The sequence below is a fragment of the Callospermophilus lateralis genome, chromosome 1, assembly GCF_048772815.1.
Source record: "Callospermophilus lateralis isolate mCalLat2 chromosome 1, mCalLat2.hap1, whole genome shotgun sequence".
NCBI classification, from domain to species: Eukaryota; Metazoa; Chordata; class Mammalia; order Rodentia; family Sciuridae; genus Callospermophilus; species Callospermophilus lateralis.
In genome coordinates, this window is record NC_135305.1 from 35410611 (window position 1) to 35438459 (window position 27849).

The 27849-nt window shown below is 33.6% G+C and overlaps 1 protein-coding gene across 2 annotated transcripts in view; it reads left to right on the plus strand.

Moving 5' to 3' along the window:
- Nucleotides 1-24528, plus strand: part of Glcci1 (glucocorticoid induced 1) — a 90942-nt gene extending 66414 nt beyond the window's left edge. For both annotated transcript variants that reach the window (XM_076833952.2, XM_076833962.2), the window contains exons 5-8: nt 1642-1794; nt 6301-6511; nt 20342-20462; nt 21653-24528. In XM_076833952.2, the coding sequence (XP_076690067.1) occupies nt 1642-1794; nt 6301-6511; nt 20342-20462; nt 21653-21998 (831 nt within the window). In that variant the 3' untranslated portion in view covers nt 21999-24528. The remainder of the gene's footprint in view (nt 1-1641; nt 1795-6300; nt 6512-20341; nt 20463-21652) is intronic.
- The last annotated feature ends 3321 nt before the right edge of the window (nt 24529-27849 follow it).

The window sequence follows — 27849 nt, forward strand, 5'->3', positions numbered from 1 at the left end:
TTTGCAAGAAAATGGATGGAACTAGAGACCATGATATTAAGCAAAATAAATCCAGCTCTGAAGATCAAGCGTTGTACAAATATGTAACAACAAATCCCATCAATATGTATAACTATAATTCACCAACAAAACCAATAAAAATGTGGGAAAAATTATCTTTTGATACACAAGTATTTTTTAGTTATATATGAAATCTAGAATGTAATTTAAAGTACTTAAAGAACAGCAGCCCAAAAAAAAGGTGTTTAGATTAAATTGTCAGATGTTGATAATATTTGAAGCTGGTTGGTACATTACTAAGGGCTTATGCCATTCTATCTAATTTTGTTTATGCTTGGAATTTTGCTTAATAAAAAAGGGGGGAAATTGAAATTTAGTGAGATGACTAGCCAAAATGTAAAGAGAAAAATTTTGTTAATTTTTTTTTTGCAGTAGCAATAATGTTAAATAAAATGAAAAAAATATAAAATTAAACTTACAAGAAATATGCAGAATATATATATCTTTATTGAGTGCATGAAAAATAAAAGAGAGATATAAATGGGAAGTCTTCACATACTAATGAATGGGAAGATAATATAAAAGACAGAGCTCATGAATGGGCACCAGTTCACAAATGGCAGGAGCATAGCACTGAGTATGGGAAACACTCATGCTGACCAGCAACTGGAAGTCTGCCTCATTACAGATCATATATGTCAATTTTAATCATGTAAGCTGAGATCACACATTGTTTTAACCTTTACCTTGTTAATCTGTCTTATTTCCTTCCCATTTTATGATTTCCTTGATCATGGAAAGGATTCATTGAAACTTTTTGGTAACCGTTACAACTATCAGAGATGCCGGCAAAAACCATTTGAAAACCTTGAAGTTGTTAAATGAGTGTTGAGTTTAGCAATATTATTGCTATATTGCTTAATAATCCAGTAGGTATTCTTTTTTTTTTAGTTATAGATAGACAGAAATACCTTTATTTTATTTATTTTTATGTGGTGTTGAGGATTGAACCCAGTGCCTCACACATTGTAGGCAAATGCTGTACCAATGAGCCACAATCCCAGCCCCTAGTAGGTTTTCTTAAGTGGTTAACAAAGTGGAAATGAAAAATTATACTAAAAGATCACTTGTCACTGTATAGGAAACATCTTTTAAGCACACAGATCTGTATGGTGGAGACATATTATAACTTACATGATTTCAACTATACTTTTCCCAATAAAACAGAAAAAGGGAAATGAATGAAACTGTACTGAAGACTGTGTCTGCCATCCTATTGAATAAATGTGTACATTATACAGTTATACCTTGACATTTGCATAAAGGGATTTTCAAGGATTATTTTGACTCTTATGTAACTTTTACCTTACTTTAGAACCTAAATTTTTGTACATGTACCTAAATTCTTACTGTTTTTAAAATGTCAAAGTGATACTATTCATGAGTTTTAATTTGAAGGGTTTTTTTTTTTTTTTTTTTTTTTGGTGGTGCTGATTAAACCAGGGCCTTGCATATACCTGGCAAGAACTCTACTACTGAGTATATCCATAGCTTTTTGATTTTTTTAAGATTTACCATTCTTTTTAGTTCTTGATTGCTTTGATTACAAATAATTTGACACTACTTTATTTTTTGTCTCAGGCTACTGGATCAAGGTCAGTTCCTATGCCACTGTCAAATGTATCGGTGCCAAAATCGTCTGTTTCACGTGTGCCCTGCAATGTAGAAGGAATAAGTCCTGAATTGGAGAAAGTATTTATTAAGGAAAACAATGGGAAAGAGGAAGTGTCCAAGGTAAGGTTCAATGGGATATTTGAATTCTTTTTTTCTGTAATATTACAAACTATCTCAAAAATACTTTTTTTTTGGTAGCAGCTGTTCAGAAAAATAATTTACATACCATATAATTTACTCAGTACACAATTCAGTAGTTCACAGAGTTGTGCAAACCATCACCAACATCAGTGCACTTCCATCACCCCAGGAAGAAGCTTCATACTCTTTGGCAGTAACCTCTTATTTGTAACACTCGAGGCTCTAGGTAACCACTAGTCTTCTCCCTGGGTCTATGAATTTTCCTATTCTAGATACTTCAGAAAAATAGAATCATATAATATGTAGCCTTTTGTAACTGGCTTTTTTCACTTAGCAAAGCGTTTCTAAAATTCATCCATGTTTTAGCATATCCAGTATTTTCTTTTTATTGCCCAACGTTACTCATTTGTACAGATTTTATTTATCCAGTCATCAACCCATGTACATTTAAGTTATTTCTGGTTTTTGGCTATTATGAATAATGCTGCTATGAACATTTCTATAAAAATTTTCATGTTAGCATTTTTTCATTTCTCTTAAGTGTATAACTAGGATTGGAATTGCAAATATGGTAACTTACATTTAGCCTTTTGGAGAACTGCCAGATTTTTTCAAAGTGTCTACAACATTTGACATTCCCATCAGCAGTGTATGAGGGTTATTGTTTCTCTACATCCTTGCCAGTGATTGTAATTATCTGTCTTTTTTTATTATAGGCATTGTAGTAGCATCTCATCATCATATTGAATTGCGTTTCTTAATGGCTAATGATGTTAAGCATATTTTCATGAATTATTGGTGACTTCTGTATCTTATTTGGAGAAATTTTTATTTAGATCCTTTTCTCTATTTAAAAATTTGGATTCTTTTGTTTATTACTGAGTTGTAAAAGTACTTTATGAAGATCTCTATTTTCCAGAGACAAGCATCTTATCAGATATATCATTTGCAAATACTATGTCCTATATTCCATCACTTGTCTTTTCACTTTCTTTATTATATTCTTTGAAGAACATTTCTATTTTTAATAAAAAGTCATTTATTTATTTTTCTTATACTTTCAGTATCCTAGCTAAGAAACCATTGTTCAATTCAATGTTGTAATGATTTTCTTTTGTGCTGCCTTCTGACTTTTATGATTTTAGTTCTCTCTTACATTTAGGCCTTGGATCCATTTTGAATTAATCAAAAATACTTTGTAAATTGCCACCTCAATCCCAGAAATGAAATCTGGACACTATTGCATTTGAACCTTCTATTTGGTCATATTTTAAAAAATGTTTTATTAGTGCATTATGATTTGTACACAGTATGGGATTTGTTGTAAATATCCTTATATGCACATAGTTTGCTCTGTTTCTTTCTCCAGTACTTTCCCTCCCCCTTTTCTACTCTCTTTCCTTGTTTTCCTTCCTCTACACTTCTGATATTTCTTCTATTTATTCAAACTTTTTTATTAGTGCATTATAATTATACATAAAAGTGGTATTTATTTTGACAAATGGTCATTTTTATTCCCCAGTTCTTTCCCTTTTTCTTTCTTTTTCCCTCCTTCTTGAACTCTACCTCTACTCTACTGATCTCCCTTCTATTTTTGTGAAATCCCCCTTTTTTCTTCCTTTTTTTCTTATGAACTTCAACATATGAGAGAAAACATTCAGCCCTTGACTTCCTGAGTCTGGTTTATTTTACTTAGCATGATATTCTTTAGTTCCACCCATTTAACAGCAAATGGCAAAACTTCATTCTTCTTTGTGGCTAAATAAAACTCCATTGTGTATATATGCTGCATTTTCTTATTCACTCATCTATTGATAAATGCTTAGTCTGGTTCCATAACTTGTTCCATACTGGTTCCATAACTATTATAAATTGTGCTGTTATAAATATTGGAATGCATGTTATCACTGTGGTGTGCTGATTTCATTTCTTCTAGATAAATACTGACAAGTGGGATAGCCGGGTCATTTGTGATTCTATTCAGAGTCTTTTGAGGGATATCCATATTAATTTCCAAGGTGGATGTACTAATTTGCAGCTCTACCAAAAATTCTATAGATGTTCCTTTATCTCTACATTCTCGCCAGTATTTTTTATTATTTATACTCTTGAAGGTTATTGAACTAGGATGAGATGAAATCTCAGTTTAAGTTTGCATTTTCTTGATCACTAATGATGTTGATTATTTTTTCATGTATTTGTTGGCCATTTGCATTTCTCCCTTTGAGAAATGTCTGCTTAGTTCATTTGCATATTTATTGACTGGGTTTTTGGTGTTTTTTGAGTTCTTTATATATTTTGGATATTAATTCTCTGTCAGAAGTGTAACTGGCAAAGATTTTCTCTCATAGGATCTCTTTTCTCTCATAGGATCTCTTTTCACTCTCTTGTTTCCTTTGCTATGCAGAAACTTTATAATATTATGCCATCCCATATATTGCTTATTGATTTTATTTCTTGTGAATTGGTGATGTTATTAAGGAAGTTGATGCCTGTGCCCCTATGTCAGAATGTTAACCCTGTGTTTTCTTCTATCAGTTGCACAGTTTCTGGTCTAATTCCTAGGTCTAGGTGTTTCATCCACTTTGAATTGACTTTTGTGCTAGGTGATAGATATACATCTAATTTCATTCTTCTATAAATAGTTATCTAGTTTCCCCAGCACCATTTGTTAAGACTCACTTTGGCACCTTTGTCAAAGATAAGATGACCATATCTGTGTGGGTTTATCTCTGTATTCTATGTTAAAATAGTTCTGCTTTCAAATGACTTATATTCTAATTAGGGGTAGCCATTTCAGAATTATTTTGGGATAATCTATTTAGTTGTACTAAAATACTAATTTTTAGAAACTTTAGATTCATGACTATACCTTAAAATCTTAATAAATCAAAATGTCTGCCTATAGCTAAAAATGAAAATTGTCACATTAACTATGCCCATATTCCAAGCCTTCATATTTTCTATTGTTATTTTGTATAAATTTATGGATTTCTACAATATATTTTGTTGTTGTAATTCTACCTGCCAAGCAAAACAAAAGTTGGTTAAGTAAATTAATATATTTTATTCAGTTATAGACTAAGAAGTGGAAATACAGAGAAATTGTATTTATCAAATAGGACATGAATGAAAAAAAAACTCACATTCTTATACTTTTTTAGCTGCAAATTGGTACATTTTTCTTTAACTGATTGCCCACATTGACACTTTGATTACAGTAACATTTTTTTCTGTCATAATTTGACCAAGTAAATTAATACTTCTTTGTTTAATTCCTAAATTAGAGAGTTTTACTTTATTTACAAAGAGAACTGACATTTAAATAGTTCAATATTCCCCATACAGTGGAGTAGTCATTTTCAGGTTATAAAGTTGGCATCATTTTTGTTAAAGCAACATTACATCAATAAATTGTTTTTATTTCAGTAGTGTCAGGTTTCAGCCTTCACTTGTTTTTTTGCAGAAAATATTGCTACATTTTGAATCTTGCCTAGTTTTACTTTCTTCCATTTCCTCCCTGACCTTGTTTCTGAAATCTCTGAAATGACCAAGGTCAGAGAAAGAACATTTAGACACAGTAGTGAAAATATATTGTAAGTAAACTAATATTATTTAAGAATTTAACATATAGAATTTTACTTTTTGACTGTACTTTGTTAGTACACAAATGAGAAAAATTGAGTGAGATCTATTTTTGTAGTAGAGGAATAGTAGAATAGAAAGAGTTTACTTAGCAGTATAGATGTCACTTAATAGGCTGTGGCAACAGGAGTTCTGAACTTCTTATTTGTAAAAATAAGACATTGGCCTGGCAAGTTTTAAGTGCCTCTAATCCAAAATACATTGTTTTTCTTAAAATACATTTTGGTTTTCTTTTTTATTTCTTCTTTTTACCACTTTAAAACAATGCACTTAGAACTAAGAATTATGATTAGTCATACTTAGTTGGGAACCAAATTAGTAGAATTGTTTTGTGTTAATATCCTTTATTGAATGCTAGCAGAATAAACCTTTCAGAAATCTTGGGTAATTTGCAAAGGAAATAGAAATATGGTTCTATTTTTGGCCTTTAGAAAATTAAAATGAGAATTAGCAAACAGAAAAATTATACCTATGAAGGAGATTTTACTTTTTCTTGCTAGCAATTTTTTTTACTGTTCATTAAATTCAGCAATTGTTTATTGAATGTTATGTGCATATACTGGGCATTAGGGATACAGTGTTAAACTCCTCCTTTTTTTTGAGGAGTATTGTGGAAAGTGCTAACCTTCAAATACATACAGGGAGCCATAGAATTTTCAAGATAAACAGTGTGATTTGAAAGAAATCTTTGGTTCTGTAAAACTAACGTGTTTGGCTGTGGTATCTATTGTCTGAAGAATAAATTAATAGTGGTGGAATACAAAATCAGAAATTCTACCATGTGCTTTCTATATAGAGTATACACTATTGTCCGCATGCTAATAATGTTGTTCTTAACAGCCTTTGGACATACCAGATGGTCGAAGAGCTCCACTCCCGGCTCACTATCGGAGCAGTAGTACTCGCAGCATAGATACTCAGACACCTTCTGTGCAGGAGCGCAGCAGTAGTTGCAGCAGTCATTCACCCTGTGTGTCCCCTTTTTGTCCTCCGGAATCCCAGGATGGTAGCCCTTGTTCAACAGAAGATTTGCTCTATGATCGCGATAAAGGTGAGAGTGGAGTAATCCACTTAGATAGAGGGTTTGTTGTAGAGTCTTGTTCATTATATTGTCTTTGTCTTAGATCACTACATCATTTTTTTCTTTTGTTGAATGGTGAGACTATAAAAAATTATTTAATCTAGGTTTGTTTGTTTGTTGGTTTCATATCCCCTTCTTTGTGACTCAGAAACATCTTCCATAATTGTGTCAGAGAAGCACAGCGCATGGTTCAACAGCTAATGAAGCCTTTTCCTGGCATTTTCCAGAGCTAACGATTGTTATGGTAGAGTATATATATAAAATTAGATCTTATAAATAGTGATTTGGGAGGAAATACTTCCTAAATTTTTTTTAAGGAAGTATATTTTTAATTACACAAGTATAGATAAATTTAATAATTATCTATAGGATACCAGGACATCATCATATTATGATATGTGGATAGATTAACTATTGAGAAGCTCTGGAATTTCTACCTCCTCATCTGGTCCAAACTGTGTTCTTGTATTCTTTTTTCTTCTGTCAGGTACTTGTCTACCACCTCTTACTTGGTTCTTTCCATTTCTGACTCCCTAAAACCTAACTAGACTACCCAGCTGCCACCTTCTAACTACTTTCAAAGAAACACTGAACTTATTTTTTTTAAAGAATATTTATTTTTTAGTTGTAGTTGGACACAATATCTTTATTTTATTTATTTATTGTTACATGGTACTGAGGATCGAACCCAGGGCCCCACATGTACTAGGCAAGCTCTCTAACGCTGAGCCACAACCCCAGCCCTGAACTTATTTTTTATAATATGTACTGTTTCTCACCATAAAGAAATCAATGGCAACAAAAAAATTTAAAATGGAAAATCTAGAATTTACAAAATCTTACAGGAATTTTATAGTCCTTGTTCTAATTTGACCTCCAGTCTCTATGATTTGTTTTTATTTGGAGTACTATTTTATGTGAAGTGCCCAGATATTACATGTTCAGCCCAATTAATTTTTATGTATGTGTGCACTCATGAAGAATCAAGGTACAGATGGAGAACAGGTTTATAACTCATAAATACTCTCTCCCGGACAGTATGTTTCCCTCTGTACCTGAAAGTAACCACTGTTCTAACTTCTTCCATCAAAATTTTGGTTTTGCCTGTTAACAGATTTCATACAAAAGGAATGGTATGGTGTGTATTCTTTTGAGGGCTTATTCTGCCCACTGTACTAACTCCTCTGAGATGTTAAATGGAAGCTACTTGGGACTTTGTGCTTTGCATTTGTATCTCAACAGCTTTCTGATTTCTTTCTTTACCCTTTTGTTACTGAAGCTCTTGTAGAGCCCCTTCCTCCGTTATGGGTATATTGATGTTATCTCAGACATCTCTTTACTTCACGTGAGAAGTCTTCATTTCTTAGAATGTTAGACTAGGACATTGACATTTCACTGCTGTGGTACTCTGATCACTACTTACAACCATTTTACTGTGGATGTTTCATAGGAAAATTAAGAAAAATAACCTTACTTCTGGTAGGAGTGTTTGCTTTGAAGATAAATATAAGTGTTATAGAGTAAACTGGTTTTAGGCCATGCAGGTGGGAAATGTTGAAACTGGTCTATATGACAGATTCTAAAACTCATACTCTTTTTTATACCAGTAGAAAGGATAAGTACAGTTCAAGTTGGCCTACTTTGCTACTTATTAACATTTATAATTGTGGTAAAATTAGAAGTAGAAATAATGGTGATAGTGAGACTAGACAATTAATTCTGGAGTTTTTGTCTGGTTTTGTTTTTATGCATAATAGTATGAATAATTGAGAGATTCTGAACCAAAAAGGAAATAAGGAAATGTGTTAGGATGGTGATAGATGAGTTTCTTTTTGGTTGATTGTTGTGGGATTGCCTTTAGAGCCTCGCAGTGACTATGTCCAGAAAGCAAATAAATAAATGGTTTCAGTAGCTCAGAAAAGGTCTTCACTTAGATCTAAGTTTCAAGCAGTACATGTTCTTTAACATCTCTTTTTCCTGAAGATTTATGTTTTTTTAATAAGATGGTATAATTATGTGACCTACCAGGATCTTTTATAAGAGACATTATAACATACAAGTTAAGGACAGCACTGGCTTTGAAACAACACAGGAGTGCATTTGAATTCTGTGAAGTTTTGGACATAAAACCTACATTAATTCTCAGGGATTCAGTAAATAGTAGCTACTACTATAAAAATCATCATCATTATTATTACCTATTTATTTCCCTAGTACTTTCAGGAAAAAAATAAAAAATACTTACTTTTCCTCTGCAGTTTATCCAAAACTTCTCTCTCTGGTCTACGTAGTTCCTGCTAGTTAACTAATGATCTGCATCCTGATCATTTCTTAGACAACTTAGACCTTTTCCTAAGACTTTGCCCTTTGTATAATTTCCTCAATGTTTATTTATTTGCCCTTAGTGGATACCTTTTTATTCTTCCTTTCTTTTATTTTTTGTTCAGTGTTTAAAATGTGAATGCTGGTCCAGAGCATTCCTAAAGCTAAGAGTTGTTTTCCTGATAGTTTAAAGATATTTCTTAGTAAAATAGGGTGATAATACTTATCTCATCATTTTGGGGGGTTAAATGACATACTGTGGCAAAGTATTCAGTGTAATCCTTGGTACACAGTAAACAATAAGGGTGGTGAGTGTTGCTGACACTTTTTTTTTAAGTTCTTTAAAAATTATGGAGATAGGTCTCAGAAGAATTTGATATATATTTTTTTTTCTTCTATTTTCTATAAGACAACCTCAGTTTGGGATTTAAAGCCTTATAACATCAGTTTCTTAAGATATCTTAACTTAGAGGCATTACTTGTGATTAAGATCAAATCGATACTATTGTTCCCTAGAAAAATGTATGGCTTACATGTGAAATTTCTAGTTCTTCAGCAAATCAAAGCGAAAATTAAAATAGCATCTTTTGCCTTTATTTATGTATATGTACATATATATATGCCTATGCATTTTAGGATTGGAAGTAGAAATTTATGTTTTTAATCTAAGTTTTTACTTCTAGTTTACTTAAGGAATATGTGTTGAGCATTTACTATAGGTCACAAACAATACTGAAGAATGAAGAAATAAAGAAGTATAAGTGATTTCAGTCTTTATAAACAAATAATATGCATAATATAATTATGTTTAGGATACTAAAAATCAAAGGAAAGAGTTGTCAATTCCACAATTTTTGGAGCATATATATTTTATCATTTAAACTGTAGAATAGTCTCTGTTTCATGATTTCTCTATGTAGAGTTTAAATTCTGGATTGACATTTTTGTTTTGGGAGCTTTTAAAATATTAATTCAGTCTTATGATTTGCATTTTTATACTAAATTATAAGTTGTTCTTTTATTTACTTCCAGTAAAGAAAAAGTAGAAGCTGTATAACTTTCTTGCTGGTTTCATCAACTATGAAAACTGAATGAATGGTATAATTTTGTAGTCAACTAGGATCAATTTAGAGTACCTACTTACTCTGCAGTTGCTATAAGAAATTTGTTCTTTGATAGAATGGCTTGCATACACCCCTAAAAGCTTGGATAGACATACACAGGAGGTGAGAGGGACAGCCATGGTGAATGTATGTTCTAATGAGGAATGTGCTGGTAAGCTGATTATTTTTCTGGTACTCATCTGTTATATGCTTAGACTTTTTCTGACTTTGCTAACATTATTTCTGCCTATTTCTATCATATATTCTCCATGAGTCATGTATAATTTGAGACTAAATAATTTTAGTTGAATAGCACATTGGTTTTTTTCTTTGTATCATTTGCAATACTAGGATAGAAACACTCTGACAACTAAAAAAGTTATAGATTTTGAGAGACTTATTTCAGGTGGGGATTGTCTTATGGTTTTTTTGTTTGTTTTTGCTTTGTTTTTGTAGTTACCTTTGTTGTCATTCTGTTTTATTTTTGTTTGTTCTCCTAGGTTTTCCCAGAAACTTAAAGACTGAAAGTAGCCTGGTCACATGTGTATAGTTGCCAGGCTAACCAACCTAATAAGAGTTGTGGTTCCTGTGGCTCTGTGTGAAAAACTCAGGGATCCATAATAAGAGATCTCATCTTTGACATTTTCTGAATGTACCCTAAGAGGTGGCCTTCCTCGTCAAAATGCCCACAGTACAAGGCACACACACACACAAAAAAAATCAATTATATAATACTAATGGTAGTGTCATAATTAGTTCTTCTAGCAGCTCTACGGGTGTTATTTATTGGTAGTCAGATTGGTGCTGGGCAAGCCACAAAATCTAGACTTCAGTACACCACTTATTGTTGATCTTTAGCACAATTCATAGGCAATTATAAAATTCTACAGTTTTGCAAGATATTTTGGAAACATTGATTGTTGTAATCTTGAAGTAAATGGAATCATTTTATTTAGGCCAACTATTGAGAGTTGTATTCTAAGAGTCCATAAATTGATTGCTTGAAATTTAAACTGTGTTTTCTTAGAGGAGCAGTGTATGCTATTTGGACAGTTTCCCAAGCCAATGAAAATAACCCTACTTAATGTCATAAATATTATCAAACTTTGAGTGTTAGGAATAGGCGGTCCTTGGTCCCAGGAAAGAAAAAAAATAGGGGTTTTATCTTGTTTTTTCAAGGTCTAGGTCTGATCCCAGGCAGACTTTTGAAATAGCCTATGATTTAGTCAGATTTTTCACTACTCTGACTGAAAGTCCAGGCCAGAACAATTTTAGAAGAGAAAAAGTTTATTTGGGCGCTCACAGTTTCAGAGGTCTCAGTTCATAGATAGTTGGCTTCATTTCTCAGGACTTGAGGTGAGGCAGAACATCTTCCATCATGAGGAGGAAGAGTGTGGCAAAGGGGAGTGACTCACACAATGATCAGGAAACAGAGAAAGAGACTCCACTTGCTAGATACAAAATATATAACCCAAAGTTATACCCCCCAGGAACTACTTCCTCCAGCCATACTCTACCTACCTTCACTCACTACTCAGTTAATCCCAACAGGGGATTAATCTACTGATTGGGTTATGGTTCTCATGACCCAATCATTTCACCTCTAAGCCTTCTTGCATTGTCTTACACGTGAGCTTTTGGGGAACAGACACCTCACATCCAAACCATAATTGCCCATGCTGGACCTCTTCCTATTCTTTTCTATGTACATTTCAACCCTGTTTGTATTTATCTCTAGGGCTTGATTTCTTAGCCTTTTTTTATTTTTGCCTTCTGTGTTTTGGCCCTTTGTCTTCTAGATAGCCTAATTAAGAGGTTATGGCATTTTTTGGGTGTTTTATATTATGAAAACAAATATGATGATGAATACACCTCTTTTAGTGACTGTACTTGAAAAATCACTGGTTTTGAACCTGGATCTGTTTATCAAAAGATTGTCTCATTTTAGTTCTGTGATGTTTATTGTTTATAACATTATAAACTGGAAAGATATTGTTCCAACAAAGGAGTTATTAAATAGGTACTGGGAAAGCCACAAAATCTAGATTTCATCATGCCACTCATCATTGATCTTTGGCACAGTTGATTTTAAGTAGTTGTTTAAAAAATTCTGCAGTTTTGCAAGAGTTTTATTTTTATTAATAGGTTAAAACTGATCTATTCAAGAATTATATTCTTAATGTCATTTTCCCTATTTGTCTTTTTCAAGATGACATGTACTAGTACATACATTTCCAGGATCTGACAGCACATAATAAGCATCCAATAAAGGCTTGGTTCAACAATTGGATCCATGACAGATAATGTGATAGCTCTATGTGGATGTTATTATTCATAATTCAGAATTACTTAATAAGTATACAACTCAATTCTAGTTGTTATAGATCAGAGTTTAGATTATAAGGAAGCCAATTTTTTTTTAACATTCTTGCATATATATTTCACTTAATCTTTTGTTACCTGTTTATCAGAAAGTGAACTATAGCAAAAACAGGTAACCTAATATTGTTGATTGCTTCATTCCCAGCAAATACAGGAATGTCTAGCATGGTGTAGTGATGAGTGAAGATTGAGACATTTTTTCATAATATGTCCATATTTTAAAATAAAAGGATACATCTTCAGTGACTATGTTGAAAACATCAGTGTCTTTTTCTTTCTTTTTTTAATTTTTTTTTTTTTTTAGTTGTAGATGGACACAATACCTTTATTTTATTTGTTTATTTCTGTGTGGTGCTGGGGATTGAACCCAGTACCTCACACTTGCTAGGCAAGCGCTCTACCTCTGAGCCACAGTCCCGATCCAGTGTCTTTTTCTTTAAGTTGTTAAATTATGTGTGTTATGCTTTTTGATATTCATGAAGAGTATGAAATTCTTTTTATAAAAACAATAAAGAATAGACAAATATTATGTTATGATATATAGATAAAGATGGGTACTTTTTGGTAGGAAAGAAACCAAGAATTTTAAAAAATCCAGTTGAAATTAGAAGAAAGGAAATAACTTCATTAAGACCTATCTTAAGGTGTGTGTGTGTGTGTGTGTGTGTGTGTGTGTGTGTGTGTGTGTATATATATATATATATATATATATATATATATCCCTATCCCTTAATCATGCCTGGAGAGAAAATAATAACATGTGAACTCAAAGGAAAAGAAAATCTGAAGTTTTTTATCCATGTTATCTTTTGTGTTCCTCTAAGAAAAATAAGCTCATAGTGGTGTTTCCTTGTGATACTAATAGGAGGCCAACCCAGTGAAGCTATTCCCCAAGTTGTAGGCCTTTAGTTAGAAGCACAGAATGTTAGGAAGGAACTTGATCATCTAGCTGTCTCCTCTTATCCTCATCAAGACACTAGGTTTGAGGTATATCAAAACTTAGAGAAGCAGATAGCATGATGGTAATGACTCTTGACTCTGAGACAGGCTGAATGCCTGCTCTGCCACTTACTAATGATGTGTCCTTGCACAAGTTTCTCATCCTCCTTGTATCTCAATATCCTCCACTGTAAATCGGGGATAATTACCTCATAGAATTGTTATGAGTAAGTATGCTCAGGTTATTTTACTTTTGTTATTTCCTGTTATCACAAACCCATGAGTAGATGATATTTTTATTTAAAGGTTGGTTGCAGCTTAAAGAAATTAATTTTCCTAACTTCTGTGGAGTTCAAATGCTAACAAAGACCTTCTGTAGGAACTTCATATTACATCTTAACTGCCTTTTCAGAAGGAATAATTTTTATATAACTTTCAGCTATGAAAGAGCCTGGTGTGTGAGCCTGGTATGAGATAATAGTAAGAAATTGTATGGTTGGAGCATAGGCTTATAACAGTGGGGAGTAGAAAGAAGTGAGAGTGGAGAGGTAGGCTAGTAGTTCACAATGGATCTTGTAGAACTTACTAAGAGAAATGAAGAGCCAAGAAAGATCCTTTGTCAGCTAAAGGACATGATCAGTTTAATATTTGAGAACCATAATTCAGGTGGAATTATAGAAGTGGAGTTAAGTAAAGATAAACTTTATTTTACCTTTACTTAAATAAAGGTAAAATAAAGAAGAGCAAGATAATATGCTCTTTTAATAATTTTCAAGCTTTTAGAAATTTATTACACACTCTTGTCATCAGTTTTGACAAGGGTTCTCCTAATATAAGTTCATATATTTCTAAGTTATATATGTGTAAATTCATTACATAAACTTGCTAGTAAAGTGTACTTGTTCTTTTAAAAATAAAAAACGAATATAAATGGTCTCATCTTTTCTTGCCATGTGTTAGCAGACACTTCATTTAGGAGGCCACAGATGTAGGGCAATGATGAGGAAAGGTAACAAGGGCAGAGGAATTAGAGGAAGGGGACTGAGAAAGAATCAAAAGCATTCTGTGGCTGTTAAGATGTATCAGCTGAGGGAGGAGAAGGAGATGTATATAATGGCAAGGTTCTGACAAACCTTGTGGGAACGGTGGAAAATGATTACCACCATTAGTAAGGCAGAGAATATTGGAGAAAGAATAGGCTATAAGGTAAGGGTAAGTTTAAGATTCCCCATTGATGTCTGCTCAAAGATGTTATAATACCATTTCCCTTTAGCAATTTTTTAAAAAAATACTGAGTTATATCTAACATTGTGTTAAGATGACATTTATAGCATTTTCTTTTGTCTTCTATTTGCATATAGTGCTCAGTAAATATTTAAATGAACATTTACAATTGTAGTAAGACTTTTATTAGATTTTTTGTCTTTTATTCCCCCTGTAGGATATTTTAGGAGCCTTTTATATGAATAATATGTTGAGTTTTTTTAAAACCAAAGTTCCTGGAAATTTTTCATTAAAAAGTTTGAGAATATAAAAACTAAGGTTATAGTACATGATTTTACTAGGCTTCCTTAAATTCATTACTTCTCAAAATCTAAAATACTTGGTATAATTTGCAATTTATTTTTAGTTTAATTAGTTTTATTGTGATTTATATTTAAAAGAGGCAAAATTTTAGTCTATAAGTGGGTGGAAGGACAGTCTTCAATAAGGTGATTTTCTTTCATTTTTAACTATCATTCCAGAATGAGTTCTTAGCATATCAAGGACTCAGTCAGATTTGGAGATAACAATCAACATTGTTGTTCAGTGTCTTATTATCAGTATGCAAAAACAAAAGAGCAACCATAATTTGCTTAATTTGTGAATTGGTAGCAATTAAATTAATACTAAAAAGAATGACAAGTGATTAAAATATAAAATACCTCCATGATATTTAGTTAATGGGCCTAACATTTGAAATGTAATTTGAGTTCCACTAAAAATAACCTGACTTGAAGTTCAAAAAATATAAGTAGCAAAAGGTTATAATATTGGTTTTTTTCTCCTTACCCTTTGATTAGTGTTGATCTTATAGAGATCTTAGCTATAACTATGTCTCTTTGAAATAATATGAATTTTCATAAAGGGTTAACTTTGAAGTTTTACCAAAAGCTTGGAGACTATTTGTTAAATTCTCTTTACATGTAATATCATGATTTGGTTTCAGAGTTAGCAGAAAATGCAGGCCTTTCGATATAGTTAGTAATGCTACCTGGTTCTAAAAGTTTGTTGCTAAGAAGTGCTATATGATTGTGTGGTTTTCCTGATTTCATTAGCCATCAAACCTCAGTATAGTTGATAATTTCATGTCCTGAAGCACAATTAAGTAATTTTAGCAGCAGAATAGTAATTCTGTTTGGTCCCTACTTATTCAATCATATTTCTAATCTAACTCTGTTGGTTAACTGATACTTTTATTATACTCTTAGTATGTCATTGAGTACAGTGTTGGTTGAACACTATTCTCATTTTCCTAGTCAGTTACCTGGGAAAGCTAGAATAAGAATTCCATGCTATTGGTTATTGCTGTGTATATTATAAAATTATTTCTCTACATGCTTTAAGGCATTGAATTTAATTTCAGGCTGATATATTTCTATATACTACAGGATGCCATCATAAGCCCACAGAGTCCATGCTAGGTAGTTGCAAACCACAAGAATCTGGTACTCCAAATATTACTTTGCTTTCCTTCCAGAAATAAAATTTTATCTTTGCTTAACTGAATAGAGTGTGCAAATCCATTGAAAATGACTTTTTCTTTTTACCCATTTCTGCCAAGAGAGTGGAATAGGTACTTAATTTCTGAAAGATTTGCCTTTTTAAATTTGCAAATTTGATAGGATGTATTATTTCCACCAGTACAATGTTATTGAGAACTTACTGTGTTTTCAGACACTGTTCTTTCTGTACACATTTTTTATAGCTAATATATCAGTAGCCATTCCCATTTTTATAGATCAAAAATTTGAGATTATTGTAGATCATGCAGTTACATCTACATAAAAGATAACCTGATTCCAAACCAGTGTTCTTAATATTCATGGTTGGTTCTCAAAATTTGATTGTATATCAGATGCAATTGGAAACTCCCCTGCAAAAAAAAAGAAGTATTTCCTCACAATACTAATTAAATTAGAATCTCCTAGGAATGACGGCTGTATATTCTTACTTCTAAAACATCTTGTGTTGTTTTAATAATGTGGAATTTGGGTTACAAATCACCATTGTATAATTATACTTGCTATTTTTAGAATAAGCATATTTAATTTGTTAATTTGATAGAGATGAAGCACATCTAAAGATTTAGGGCTTGAATATAACCATGACAAAGAATTTACACACCTATTTACATAAATAATAAATATAATCAACCTTAATATATATATATTATTTTAATACAGGAATTATAGATCACATGACATAATATACGAGAAATAATGAAGACTAGTAATATATGAGAAATAATAAAGACCATTTCTGAAGTTTCTTCATTCAGAAACTTTTAAGCCATAAAAGTACACATTATTTATTCTTTATTTGTAGAATTTCAAATTTAATAACTTCTCTAATTCTCCCAAGATTTAATTCATTATCATGTTTAAAAATATTTACAAGTTATATTTACAAGTTACTTATATTTTAATATAAATATGGTACACATACATAAGTATGATATGTTATAATAAAATAATCAATGAAATGTTTCCATGCTCTTGATTTTCTCATGATTCTGTTACAAATATAAATTAGACTGTTGTAAATACAGAAAGATATGTAAATAAGCGTGTTCATTGCATTTAATTTTATTGACAATTGGTTATAATGTTATAAGACTATAAAGTAACATTTAACTTAATCTCAATTTTATTTCTAGTTATGAACACACATTATTCCTCTGTAGGATAATAGAAAAGTCATATAATTAAGATTACTGAGGCTTTTCATCTTGAATTTCCTGAGCAGGCATGCTTACTTCATATTTAGAATATTTGAAATATAATTATGATATTTAATACAGTTTTAAGTGAATAGGTGATTCATTATACATTCATATATGGAATTGGTACAACAGGCTGGTAATATAGGTAATTTTTAAAGCATTCCACATTGTAAAGCAAAAAAAATATTTTGATACAATTTTCCTCCTTAGTATGTTAAAACTGTTAAAGAAGAAAAAAATCGCAGAAGTTTAGAATTCATGTGTGATGATTGCTTTAATTACATATAAATCCAGAGAGGCAAGTTGTGTTCAAGGTAACACAACTATTCAACAAATGATAAAGCCAAACTCATCTCTCTGTTCCTCATTCCTCTTTGTACTAAGATTATATACTGACCTGAGGGGCAAAGTCCAGATTTAACAGATCTTTGTTTATATCCTCAAAATATTTTTTAAGCATTGTCTTTCCAGACTCCCAAACAAATTTAAATGTCCACAGAAAACCAAATGCTCTTTTACTGAAAAGTCAAAATAATATAATAGCACTGAATACTATTTGTCTAGGCTGATAATATGTTTTGTTTAATATTGATTACCCTCTCCCAAATGAATATTTTAAAGCAAGAATGGTTAAGTAGGTACAGCTCTGTTAAAAAGAATATATTTGTACTCTCTAGAATGAGAAAAAAAGTTTAAGAAAAATTGTTTCATTTTAGAATGTTTATGAAAAAAGTTATTAGTTTTGCAGCTTCAACTCTGGGAAGATCCTTTGAAACGAATAATAAAACTTAAATAGCCCTTATAATAATAAGAAATAGAGCACAGAAGACTGCAACTGACTGAAATAACTTTTCTTACATGATAATTGAGTGAATCCTTGACTAGTGAGATGGTCATACCCTTGTTGATAGGCATCAAGCACAGGGTTTTACTGATTCTGTATACTGTGTGGCTGTGCTGTGTTCAGTTGTAATCTCCATGGAGGCTTCTTATGACATACTCTTGTATTCTTGATCCAGTTTATTTCCTTCTTATGAATTGTTGCTGTCTAGATAGTAAAATTGTTGGATATTGCATTGAGTTCAGGACCTTATTCACACCAGTTTTTGAGCAGTGTATCTGTCTAGCCTCATTCAAATAGAAACAGCAAATTCAGACCCCTACTCAGACTCATGTTTTATATTGATCTAATGGAGAAAATCACATTTCCCCATCTTTCTTCCATTTATCTAATCAAAATACAGAATAAATGTTGGATATATGAAAATCCTCAAATCTGAATGGTATATGAAGAAACCTGCTTCATTCTATTTACTCCCATGCATAATCTATAGGATATGAATGACAGTGATAGATGAACTATGTGGCTTTCTAGCTTTCCTGAAAATGTGCCCTTGTTTTTTTCAGGCATTGATTTTCCAGCTAGAGATGCAGCCATTCTCAAATTTAAGCACTCGTCTGTATTCTCAAGACTAACATAGATGCTCTTTGAATCATTCAAAAAATAAAGTATTATTTAGGAAAATAGACCAAGAGTCTATTTCCAAATCATATATTATACCTCATTAATGATGATAAAAATGTTCCTGTTGCTGAGTTTCTGAACTTTGCTGGACTTTGTTCTGTACCCTAAACTAAAGCAATGTACCAAAATTCTAATATAATTGTGATGGTAATGCCATCTTTCAAAATAGATGAAAATAATATATCCCCATTGATCTTGTACTTGGTATTTTAGCAGTGGGAATTGGTTTGCATTAAGTCAGAATTTGTTTAAATAGTACTGTTAGATTTATACAAATACATTACTGACTTTACTACTTGGCATCTTACAGCGTTAATGACACATTTTGGTGGATTTGAATTTCCAAAATCCCTTGCCAAATAGGAAAGGGAGAATTGCATATAGGTTTTACAGCTTTTCATGAATAGACCATTTTCTTTTTGGTGAAAAATTATGAGGGAAACATGTTAGGTAGAGATGTTTTTGGATTTCCCATGTCTTTTAGTACCTAAAATGCAAACTGTGCTTAAAAAGCCCTTTTATAGGCATTTTAAAGACAAAATTCTGAGCAAATTACCTATTTTATGATGGGCATATGGAAGAAGACTAGTGTTATAAGCCTTTTTTCCCCTCTCTCCACATGTTATTCATGGTGTTTAGTAAAAATATTTCTAAAATATTACACATACTAAATTTTTCGTTTCAGTTGGTAAAACAGAAAGCATATAGAGAATGCTGTATTATTATCTGTTATAATCCTTCTGTATGACTTATACATGTTACCTCATTTATTTACATTCTTTTTATTTTTGTTTTAATACATGTCTTCTTTATTAATATTTTTAAATTTATATATGACAGCAGAATGCATTACAAGTCATATTACACATATAGATCACAAATTTTTCATATCTCTGGTTGTATACAAAGTATATTCACATCAATTCATATCTTCATGCATACTTTGGATAATGATGACCATCACATTCCACCATCAATTCTAACCCCCCTGCCCCCTTCCTTTTCCACCCACCACTCTACCCTATCTAGAATTTGTCTATTCCTCCCATGCTTCCCCTCCCTTTCCCACTATGAGTCCGCTTCCTTATATCAGAGAAAACATTTAGAATTTGTTTTTTTGGAATTGGCTAACTTCACTTAGCATTATCTTCTCTAACTCCATCCATTTATCTGAAAATGCCATGATTTTATTCTCTTTTATTGCTGAGTAATATTCCATTGTGTATATATGCCACATTTACATTTTTGAAGTACATAATAGATAGTATATTTATTTTCAGTATCATAGCTCTACTTAATTCAAAAAGTAGTTTTCAAGACCAAAGCATCTTCCTTTTATGTTGTTTTTTATGGCAGATTTCTGTTTTTATTTAAATGAAATATATTTCACAAGGATGTTAGAAATAACTTTACAATAAAAGAGGCTCTGTGGTGAAAGGAAAAGGGGGAGCAGTGTATAAACTGTGCAGAAGGCTGTTTGGAAATCAGGTTTAATTCAAAAGAACTTTCAATCACTAGTTAATATAACTGCTTTAAATTTACAGACAGTGGGAGTAGCTCACCGTTACCCAAGTATGCTTCATCTCCCAAACCAAACAACAGCTACATGTTCAAACGGGAGCCCCCAGAGGGATGTGAGCGAGTGAAAGTCTTTGAGGAAATGGCGTAAGTAATGTCTTTTCTATCAGCTGGGTTCTGCAAAGCTGTGAAGCTTTTTACTGAGACCAGTTGATTACTGATGAATCAACTACTCCATCCAGCTGATAATGTGTTTCGAAGCAAATTATGAAAAAAGATTCAAATAGGCAAAGGGAGATACTGTTGAAGGAGAATTGAAGTCTATGCTGGGGATGTCTAAGCCAGTGCAGAGAAACGTGGAAATTCATCCTTCTTACCTAAAAGTTCTATTTTTAATCTTTAAGAATTTTCCTTTCAACAGCTGTATTAATTTAGGTGCCTGACAAAAAGGCATTTAAGAGCAAAGTTAGCACACATGACTAGCCTACACAGTGTATTCCACAAGCCAGAGGGAAAGTCTCCTTCCCTAGAAACACTTCTAGCCTGTTTATTCATGAATTCAAACTTTTTCTTCACAGATTTGGTTTTTCTTTCTTCTTTTCTTTTTTTCTTTTTTTGAAATTTTAATATGTATAAATTAGAAATAAACTCAAAAAAGAGGTTCATGCTATAAACCTGGGCAGAATAGCTCAGAAGAAGACTGTGGCTTTTGGACTATCATCCTTTTGTCCCAACACAGGCGCCTAATGAAGGCTGTTATACCCTTGTAACTTAAAAGGGGATAGAGATGGGTCTTGCAGGAGTTGATGGCTTAGTTCTGGGAATAGGAGAGGAAGGGCTTATGGATCCTCCTCTGCTGGGTGGCTGGCTCTTGGAGAGACCATTGAAACTTTTACTCCCCAGTCTGTGCCAGCCGGAGCATGTCTAGAGATGGAGAAAAACAAAAAAAAATGCTTCTATATGCCCACGCTTTTTTTTTTCTTTTAAAAATACAGAAAAGGTTATCCTAACCTTGCACAATCTTCAACTATAATTTAGACGATTTTTCCACATTCCTAAATGATTGAAAACAAACTAATGATCTCTGTTAAAAAAAAAAAAAAAAAAAAATTCTCTGCCCAGTCCTTTTGAAAGTTGTTTTGACTCAAATATCACTTAAGTGCTGTGCACATGAATATCTGCCAGCTGACTTGTGCTATGGAAGATGTTTACTCCTCTTTGTACACTTAACTCATTCCCTGCCATTCACATTTTAGCCATTTTAGAGAACTCCAGTTTAATCAGAAAGCGCTTAACTCCTTGGTGATCATAAACCTAATTTTGTTTTATGGTTTTAGGTCTCGTCAGCCTCTCTCGGCCCCTCTCTTTTCATGTCCTGACAAAAACAAGGTTAATTTCATCCCAACTGGATCAGCTTTCTGTCCTGTGAAACTTCTAGGCCCTCTCTTACCTGCTTCCGACCTGATGCTCAAGAACTCTCCTAACTCTGGCCAGAGCTCAACTCTGGCAACTCTGACCGTTGAGCAGCTCTCTTCCCGGGTTTCCTTCACGTCTCTTTCCGATGACACCAGCACAGCAGGGTCCCTAGACACCTCTGTCCAGCAGGCTTCCCAGCAGCAGCAGCTCCTGCAGGAACTGCAGGGTGAGGAACACATCTCTGCTCAGAACTATGTGATGATCTAAGCAGAGGGGGAGCTGGCCTCCACCCCATGTTCCATGGACTGGGAAAAGGTCTCAGACTTTTATCTGCATGGAGTGACAAACTTTCTGAACACCACCACCAACAACAAAATACTTATCAGCATCATAAAGTATCTCTTAACACTGATCTTGGCAGGGACGGAACTCCTATTCAGCAGTTTTTGTGGAAAGCAGTAATGCTTGCAAAATGTGTATGTCATTCAGCGTTTAAGTGGAGACTATGCATTTCATAGTATGTTTGACAGATTAGTACTGTGTCCTGTGTGTTGTTCCAGATTCTTCAGTATAAATAAGCTCTATATCAAAAAGTTGCCTGTCTAAATAGAAAATGTCTTGCTGTGTTTTGTCCTTTGGAAAATACTGTACTTCAGGATTATGTTTACAATTGATCCAGATGTTTGTTTCTAATTTCTGTAATACATACAATGCAAAAAAAAAAAAATATGGCCACAACAGTTGCACAGTGCCCACCCTATGGCCTAGCTTCAGGTACTTCAGTTGAAGTCTAAACTCAGGTAACTTGGAATGTATATCATATTGGGATATTAAATATTTCACAGCTAAAAAGCTAAAGAGGGAACATCACTCTTGCCTTTCCTTATTTTATGCATTTCCCTTTCCTCATTACATTCCACATTCTTAGAATAAGAAGTGCATTCAACCCTAGGAGAATGATAATCCTGGACATGGGTGAACATGAGGAGAACCAGCAAATCTGTGGTGTGACATCACTTTTGTCATGTGGTAACAAGTTAAACAACTGTTGCATTCACTGTTCCAATGTGTAAATGTGGCTGTTTTAATTAAAAGTTTGGGTGTTGCTCAGTTAGTGACTGTTACAATGTTGCAAATAAAGTATTCAGTACTAGATTGTACATAAACATTCCACATTATGTGTAATGAATTTAAAGACAAGAATGTCTAGGTTTAATTTCAAAACAGGGTTTTCAAGTTTCACAGGGGATGATTGAGGTTTTTTATGTTGGCCATCAGGGTCATAATTGCTACCATTTTTATCTGAAAGCATATTTATGCTTAGTTTCTCTTTTGGAAATTGTTTAATTTTCAGGTTAGAAAGTGACAGTTTTGTTTATTAGTTTCTTCAAGCAGTTGAGGTGCATGAAGTTGCATTCATGCAGAGAATACTTGGGTCTCAGAATTGGTGCCACCTAAGTAAGCGAGTTATTTGGTGACTTACAAAAGCAATATTTCAAAGCTAATTTAAGCCTTGCATAATACTATCATGAATAGTTTTGTTAATATTTTGGATATGTGAAGTAGAGAATATATCCAAGTAAGTAGCCTTGAACTTGAAGACTTGAAATAAGTTTTCTGTAAAGTGTGAAGAGAGCCCTAGATATTCCTGGTCAGTCAGTGAGAGAACCTGACTTTCAGACAGTTTTCTGCAGCACAACGAAAGTATCCAAAAGTCAAAGGAAGCTTTGTGTTTTTATTCCATTGATTTCAGTTATGAAAACCTAGAGTTGTCTTATCTGCACCCAAAGTGTGTGGCACAATATTTTTTTAAGAAGAAGGGGGGAACAAGGTGCCTATATTTAAAGGAATATTTCAGTTTTCTTCAGTCATTCCTCAGTTTTTCTTTATTTGCTAAGGAGGTTGAAGAAGGATGAGATGATAGAAAAGAAAGCAACACCATTATTTTTTTTCAAAGAAATTATATGTATATGTAAATGTTTGTGTGTATGTGTGGTCCGTGTGTTATTTTGTCATGATCCCAATTCTCTTCTTTCCACCAAAGTTTGCAGTAATATTCTCTCCTGAAGGTGCATTTTGGCTCCTTTAAATTAGTCAGTGTTATATTGTAGGAGACTGTCATGGAGAAAAAGACTCAGTTTACTTTTGCCATTTTTCACAGGGGAACCTTTTAAAACAATCTTTTCAGCAGCAGACACCTTTAACCCTAATAATCTCAGGCCTTGATGAAAATACTATATTTTGTAGATTATGGTTAAAGGGAGAATTGCTAGTTCCGTAAGATAAATATGAGCTCCATTTAACTTCTGATATCTGGTTTAGCATTACATGATGTGTTGATCTTATGCTCTGCTTTGTCCAAATAAGATGCAATAGTATCAATATCAATTTCAGAAAGATGGACTGAATATGCTTTTTTCGTGATGAAATCTGATGTACGATATTTATAGTGATGTGCTTTTATTTTCTCATGAGAAACTAAATATTGTGTTGTACATTTGTTCTTAGCATATATTAAAGTTTTGAACCAAATGTGTTAAAGCTTGTGCTTTGCCATGTAAATTTTCCAGAAGTTGTTGAGCTCAAATGTATCCTACATCCAGCTGTAGAAAATTGTCAGAAATTGTTTAAATTTTGTATATAGTTGTACTGTTTAATTTTAGCCACTGCGCTGAACAGTATTAGAGTTATCATACAATATGGCTTTACACAAGGAAATGTGTGGCTTCTGTTTTGTATTTTTTCAGTATAGAAGTTCCTGTGTCTTATTTAAATAAAGTTATTAGTAAAACTGGAATCATTCACATATGCTTTTGGCAGGACGGCCTGTTGGCACATTACCTACAACTCAGGGTAATGGCAGTATTCAGGGTAGTTAATGCTCACTCAGTTCTTGGCCTGTGTCTTTAGAGCAGGGTGTTCACATGCATTCAATTTCTCTAACTTGGTTTCCTCTTAACGTTTAATTTGCATATTTTCCATCAAAAGGTAGGAAGCTAGATGTCTCGAGTTCCATGCCTTTGTAATGCTCCCAACTGTAAATTCCTTAAATAGAAAAAACATTGTTCCCTATATTATTATTTTATACCTAAGAATGTGTGGAAATGAGTTTAAATTCAGTGAAATCACTTCAAAGGACGTTGTACATTTCTTGTAAAGAAAATTGTAGCAATAAAATTGAAATTCTTATCAGATTCAAAATAAGAGGGAGAAAAGCTTTACAAAATAAAAGAAGGTTGATGTTAAACCTGCTATCCAAATAGGGTCATGAGATCATGTGGGTAGCGTTCAATTTCAGCAAAAAATAACTTTAAGAAATAATTCTCCAGCAGAGTGCTGTTCATTGCCAAAGGACATTTCATCAAAGACATTGATAAGATTTGGCTTCTAAATTTAACTTCTGACTACTTAGTAGCTATGTTTTTGAGAAAAGTGAAATGTAAGTTAAAGGGTGTGATTTATCAGCTGTCTTCCTGAGGATAATATATAATTTAGGCAGGAAATTACCTTGTACCATTAAAAAAATCTCATTGCAAATGAACATGAAGGAAAGTGCAGTTTTTCACCCTTATACTCAGATTGCATAATAAGCTTAATAAAAATGGCCCTGGGAAATTAGTGTTTTGCAAAATAAAATTTAAGAATCAAAAAAGGATAAATTAGGCCAAATAACTTATATGTTTCAGTGCTAAGTAACTAAAAAGCATCACATGAAGTATATCCATGAACATTGCAGACCAAGGAGTTACCTTTACCCCCTGCCCCTATCTTCCATCCCACATTGAGATGCAACTAGCACTGAAGTTTCATTCTTCCCGACATATTCCTTGTGGCTCTGAGGGCAGCTCCTACCTTCTACTACATCTTTGGTACTCACAAGTCTAGTGTCTCACCCCACTCCCCGCCACCACCAGTATTTTACTCTTTTGGTGAATAGGGATTCTGTAATGGCAGAACCTTTACTTAGTACAAAATCTCGATGCTATAGCCTGGTCCCACAGTTCTAGAACCCCTCCTCCCAGACTTCACCTCATCTCCACCTCAGTGATTAAACATAATGAGGGCAATGTCTTTATCCTTGTGTACCAAGCCAACTCTCCTTTACACTCCTTCCTCCTTCCCATGACAAGGACTATGTCCTGATTTTTTTTTCTCCACCTAAATCTCAAATGTTCCAGTAGTTATCTCACTACTGAATTTCAAGCTGTGGAGACATGATGGTGGTGTGCTGGACAGCTGTGCCATCTAGATGAATGACTTTGGAACAAGATTCTGATAGTAAGGAGACAAAAATCATTGAGTATGGTAGACTTCCAAAAACCTTGGTATCTTAGACAAGAGGTTAGAAAAAACTACTGCCCATAGACCAAAGCCAGCTAGCTGCCTATTTTTGCAAATAAAAGTTTTACTGGACTGAAACCACACTCATTTATCTGTTGCCTGTAGCTATTCTAGTGTACAATGACAGGTCATTGCAAGGGAGTCTGCCCCACAGTATCTCAAAATACTTATTACCTGTTTCTTCACAGAAAAGTGTGCTGACCTCTGGTGTAGACTAAAGAGCAGACTAGAGACTAGATGTAAGTAGCTGGTATCATATGTGATTATTTTCATGACTAGAGAATTTTTAAATGGTTTATATAAGATCATGCTATCTAAGGAACAAAGGGAGGAGATCTGAGAAGGGAGCCTAGAACTCCCTTTGAAACTGCCGGATTCTCTCAGCATTTGGACAGTACCCCACAGTAGCTCTCAACTGACTGACCGTGAGCTGCTTATTGTGTGGATGACAGTTCCAAGGTAAATGGACAACAACTTATTTGAGAGGATGCCACCTGATTAAAGAAGCCAAAAATAACTTGGCAGACTGAATAAAATGCTGACCCATTTGGGGATCTTCACCAACTTACAAGCAGTGGCCAATGACCTGGCCACATGGTCATGTAGAAAGCAGTAAGAACCTGGCCTATTAAAGAAATGCCCATGTGAGCCACAGCCCTATAGAAATTTGAGGGGTACATTTAAGATGTCCACCAAAAGAACTTGCCAAAGAATTGTCAAGCAGATATCCCTGTGTTGTCACTTTAAGTTGGCTCCTGGGTTCATTTAATCAGAAGACATGGTGGGAGATGCAGCAGTGAAAGTGAACTGAATCTAGACATGTTCCTCTCACACCCTTTGAAACAAAATTGCAACAAGAACCAGCAAAAGGGATGAAAGACATGATGGCTATGTGCAGCTTCCTTGGTGGGAAGGCCTTCATCAGAGCTGGCAAGTGAGACTGATGTTGTTAGCCCCAGGGGTGTCCTCACAGGAATAGATACCAATTCCAGACTGGGCTGTTTAGCCAGTGAAGGATACAAACATTAAGAAGACTCAGCGCAGAAGACACTGCCTGAGTTTAGACCACCAATCATCATTGCTTCAAACCAAAGAACACACTCTATAGCTCATATAACATTCAACGCTGGGCAGAGAGACATCCTCTGAGTAACAGTTTTAGGAGTAGATCACCTAAAGTGGAGAGAGAACAGCATGGAGGATTGGCTTCCACCTTCTCACACATGTGCTCCCACTTGGCCTGAGAGGAACTGGAGGAGTGTCCCCACTAAATGTTATTACTGTTTTTCTGGTGAATGTGGAGGAGAGGGGAACTCACCTTGGAGAGAGAAATGCTGGAAAAGGATGCTAGTGTAACTATGGTAATGTCTTTTTTTTTTTTCACACATCACCTGAAAAGGAAAATATATACTGCCACAGAACAGTATGTACTTGAAGTAAGGATGATTCCTCAGCAAGAAATTTTAAGTGTGATTTTAAACCTATGTCAGAATTCCTAAGGGCCTCGTGGGTGTGGGTTGTATCTTCACTGCAAATGGCAAAATGGAGGTTAATGGTGAATGCAGCCATGTTGCCTGGAGGCAGAAGTGGCTCACTAGTTCTGTACCCACTTACCTTATTCTTCTGCATGGGAGTAGACTAAGAGTGAAGCACTTGCTAGACTAGTATTGCTGCCTAGGTTCTAGACCAGCACAATAGCTGTAGCTAATGTCTTTTTCAAAGGTGAAAAGGTTGTTAATGGAAAGAAGGAGGAATAAATAGAAGCCAAAGGCAAAAG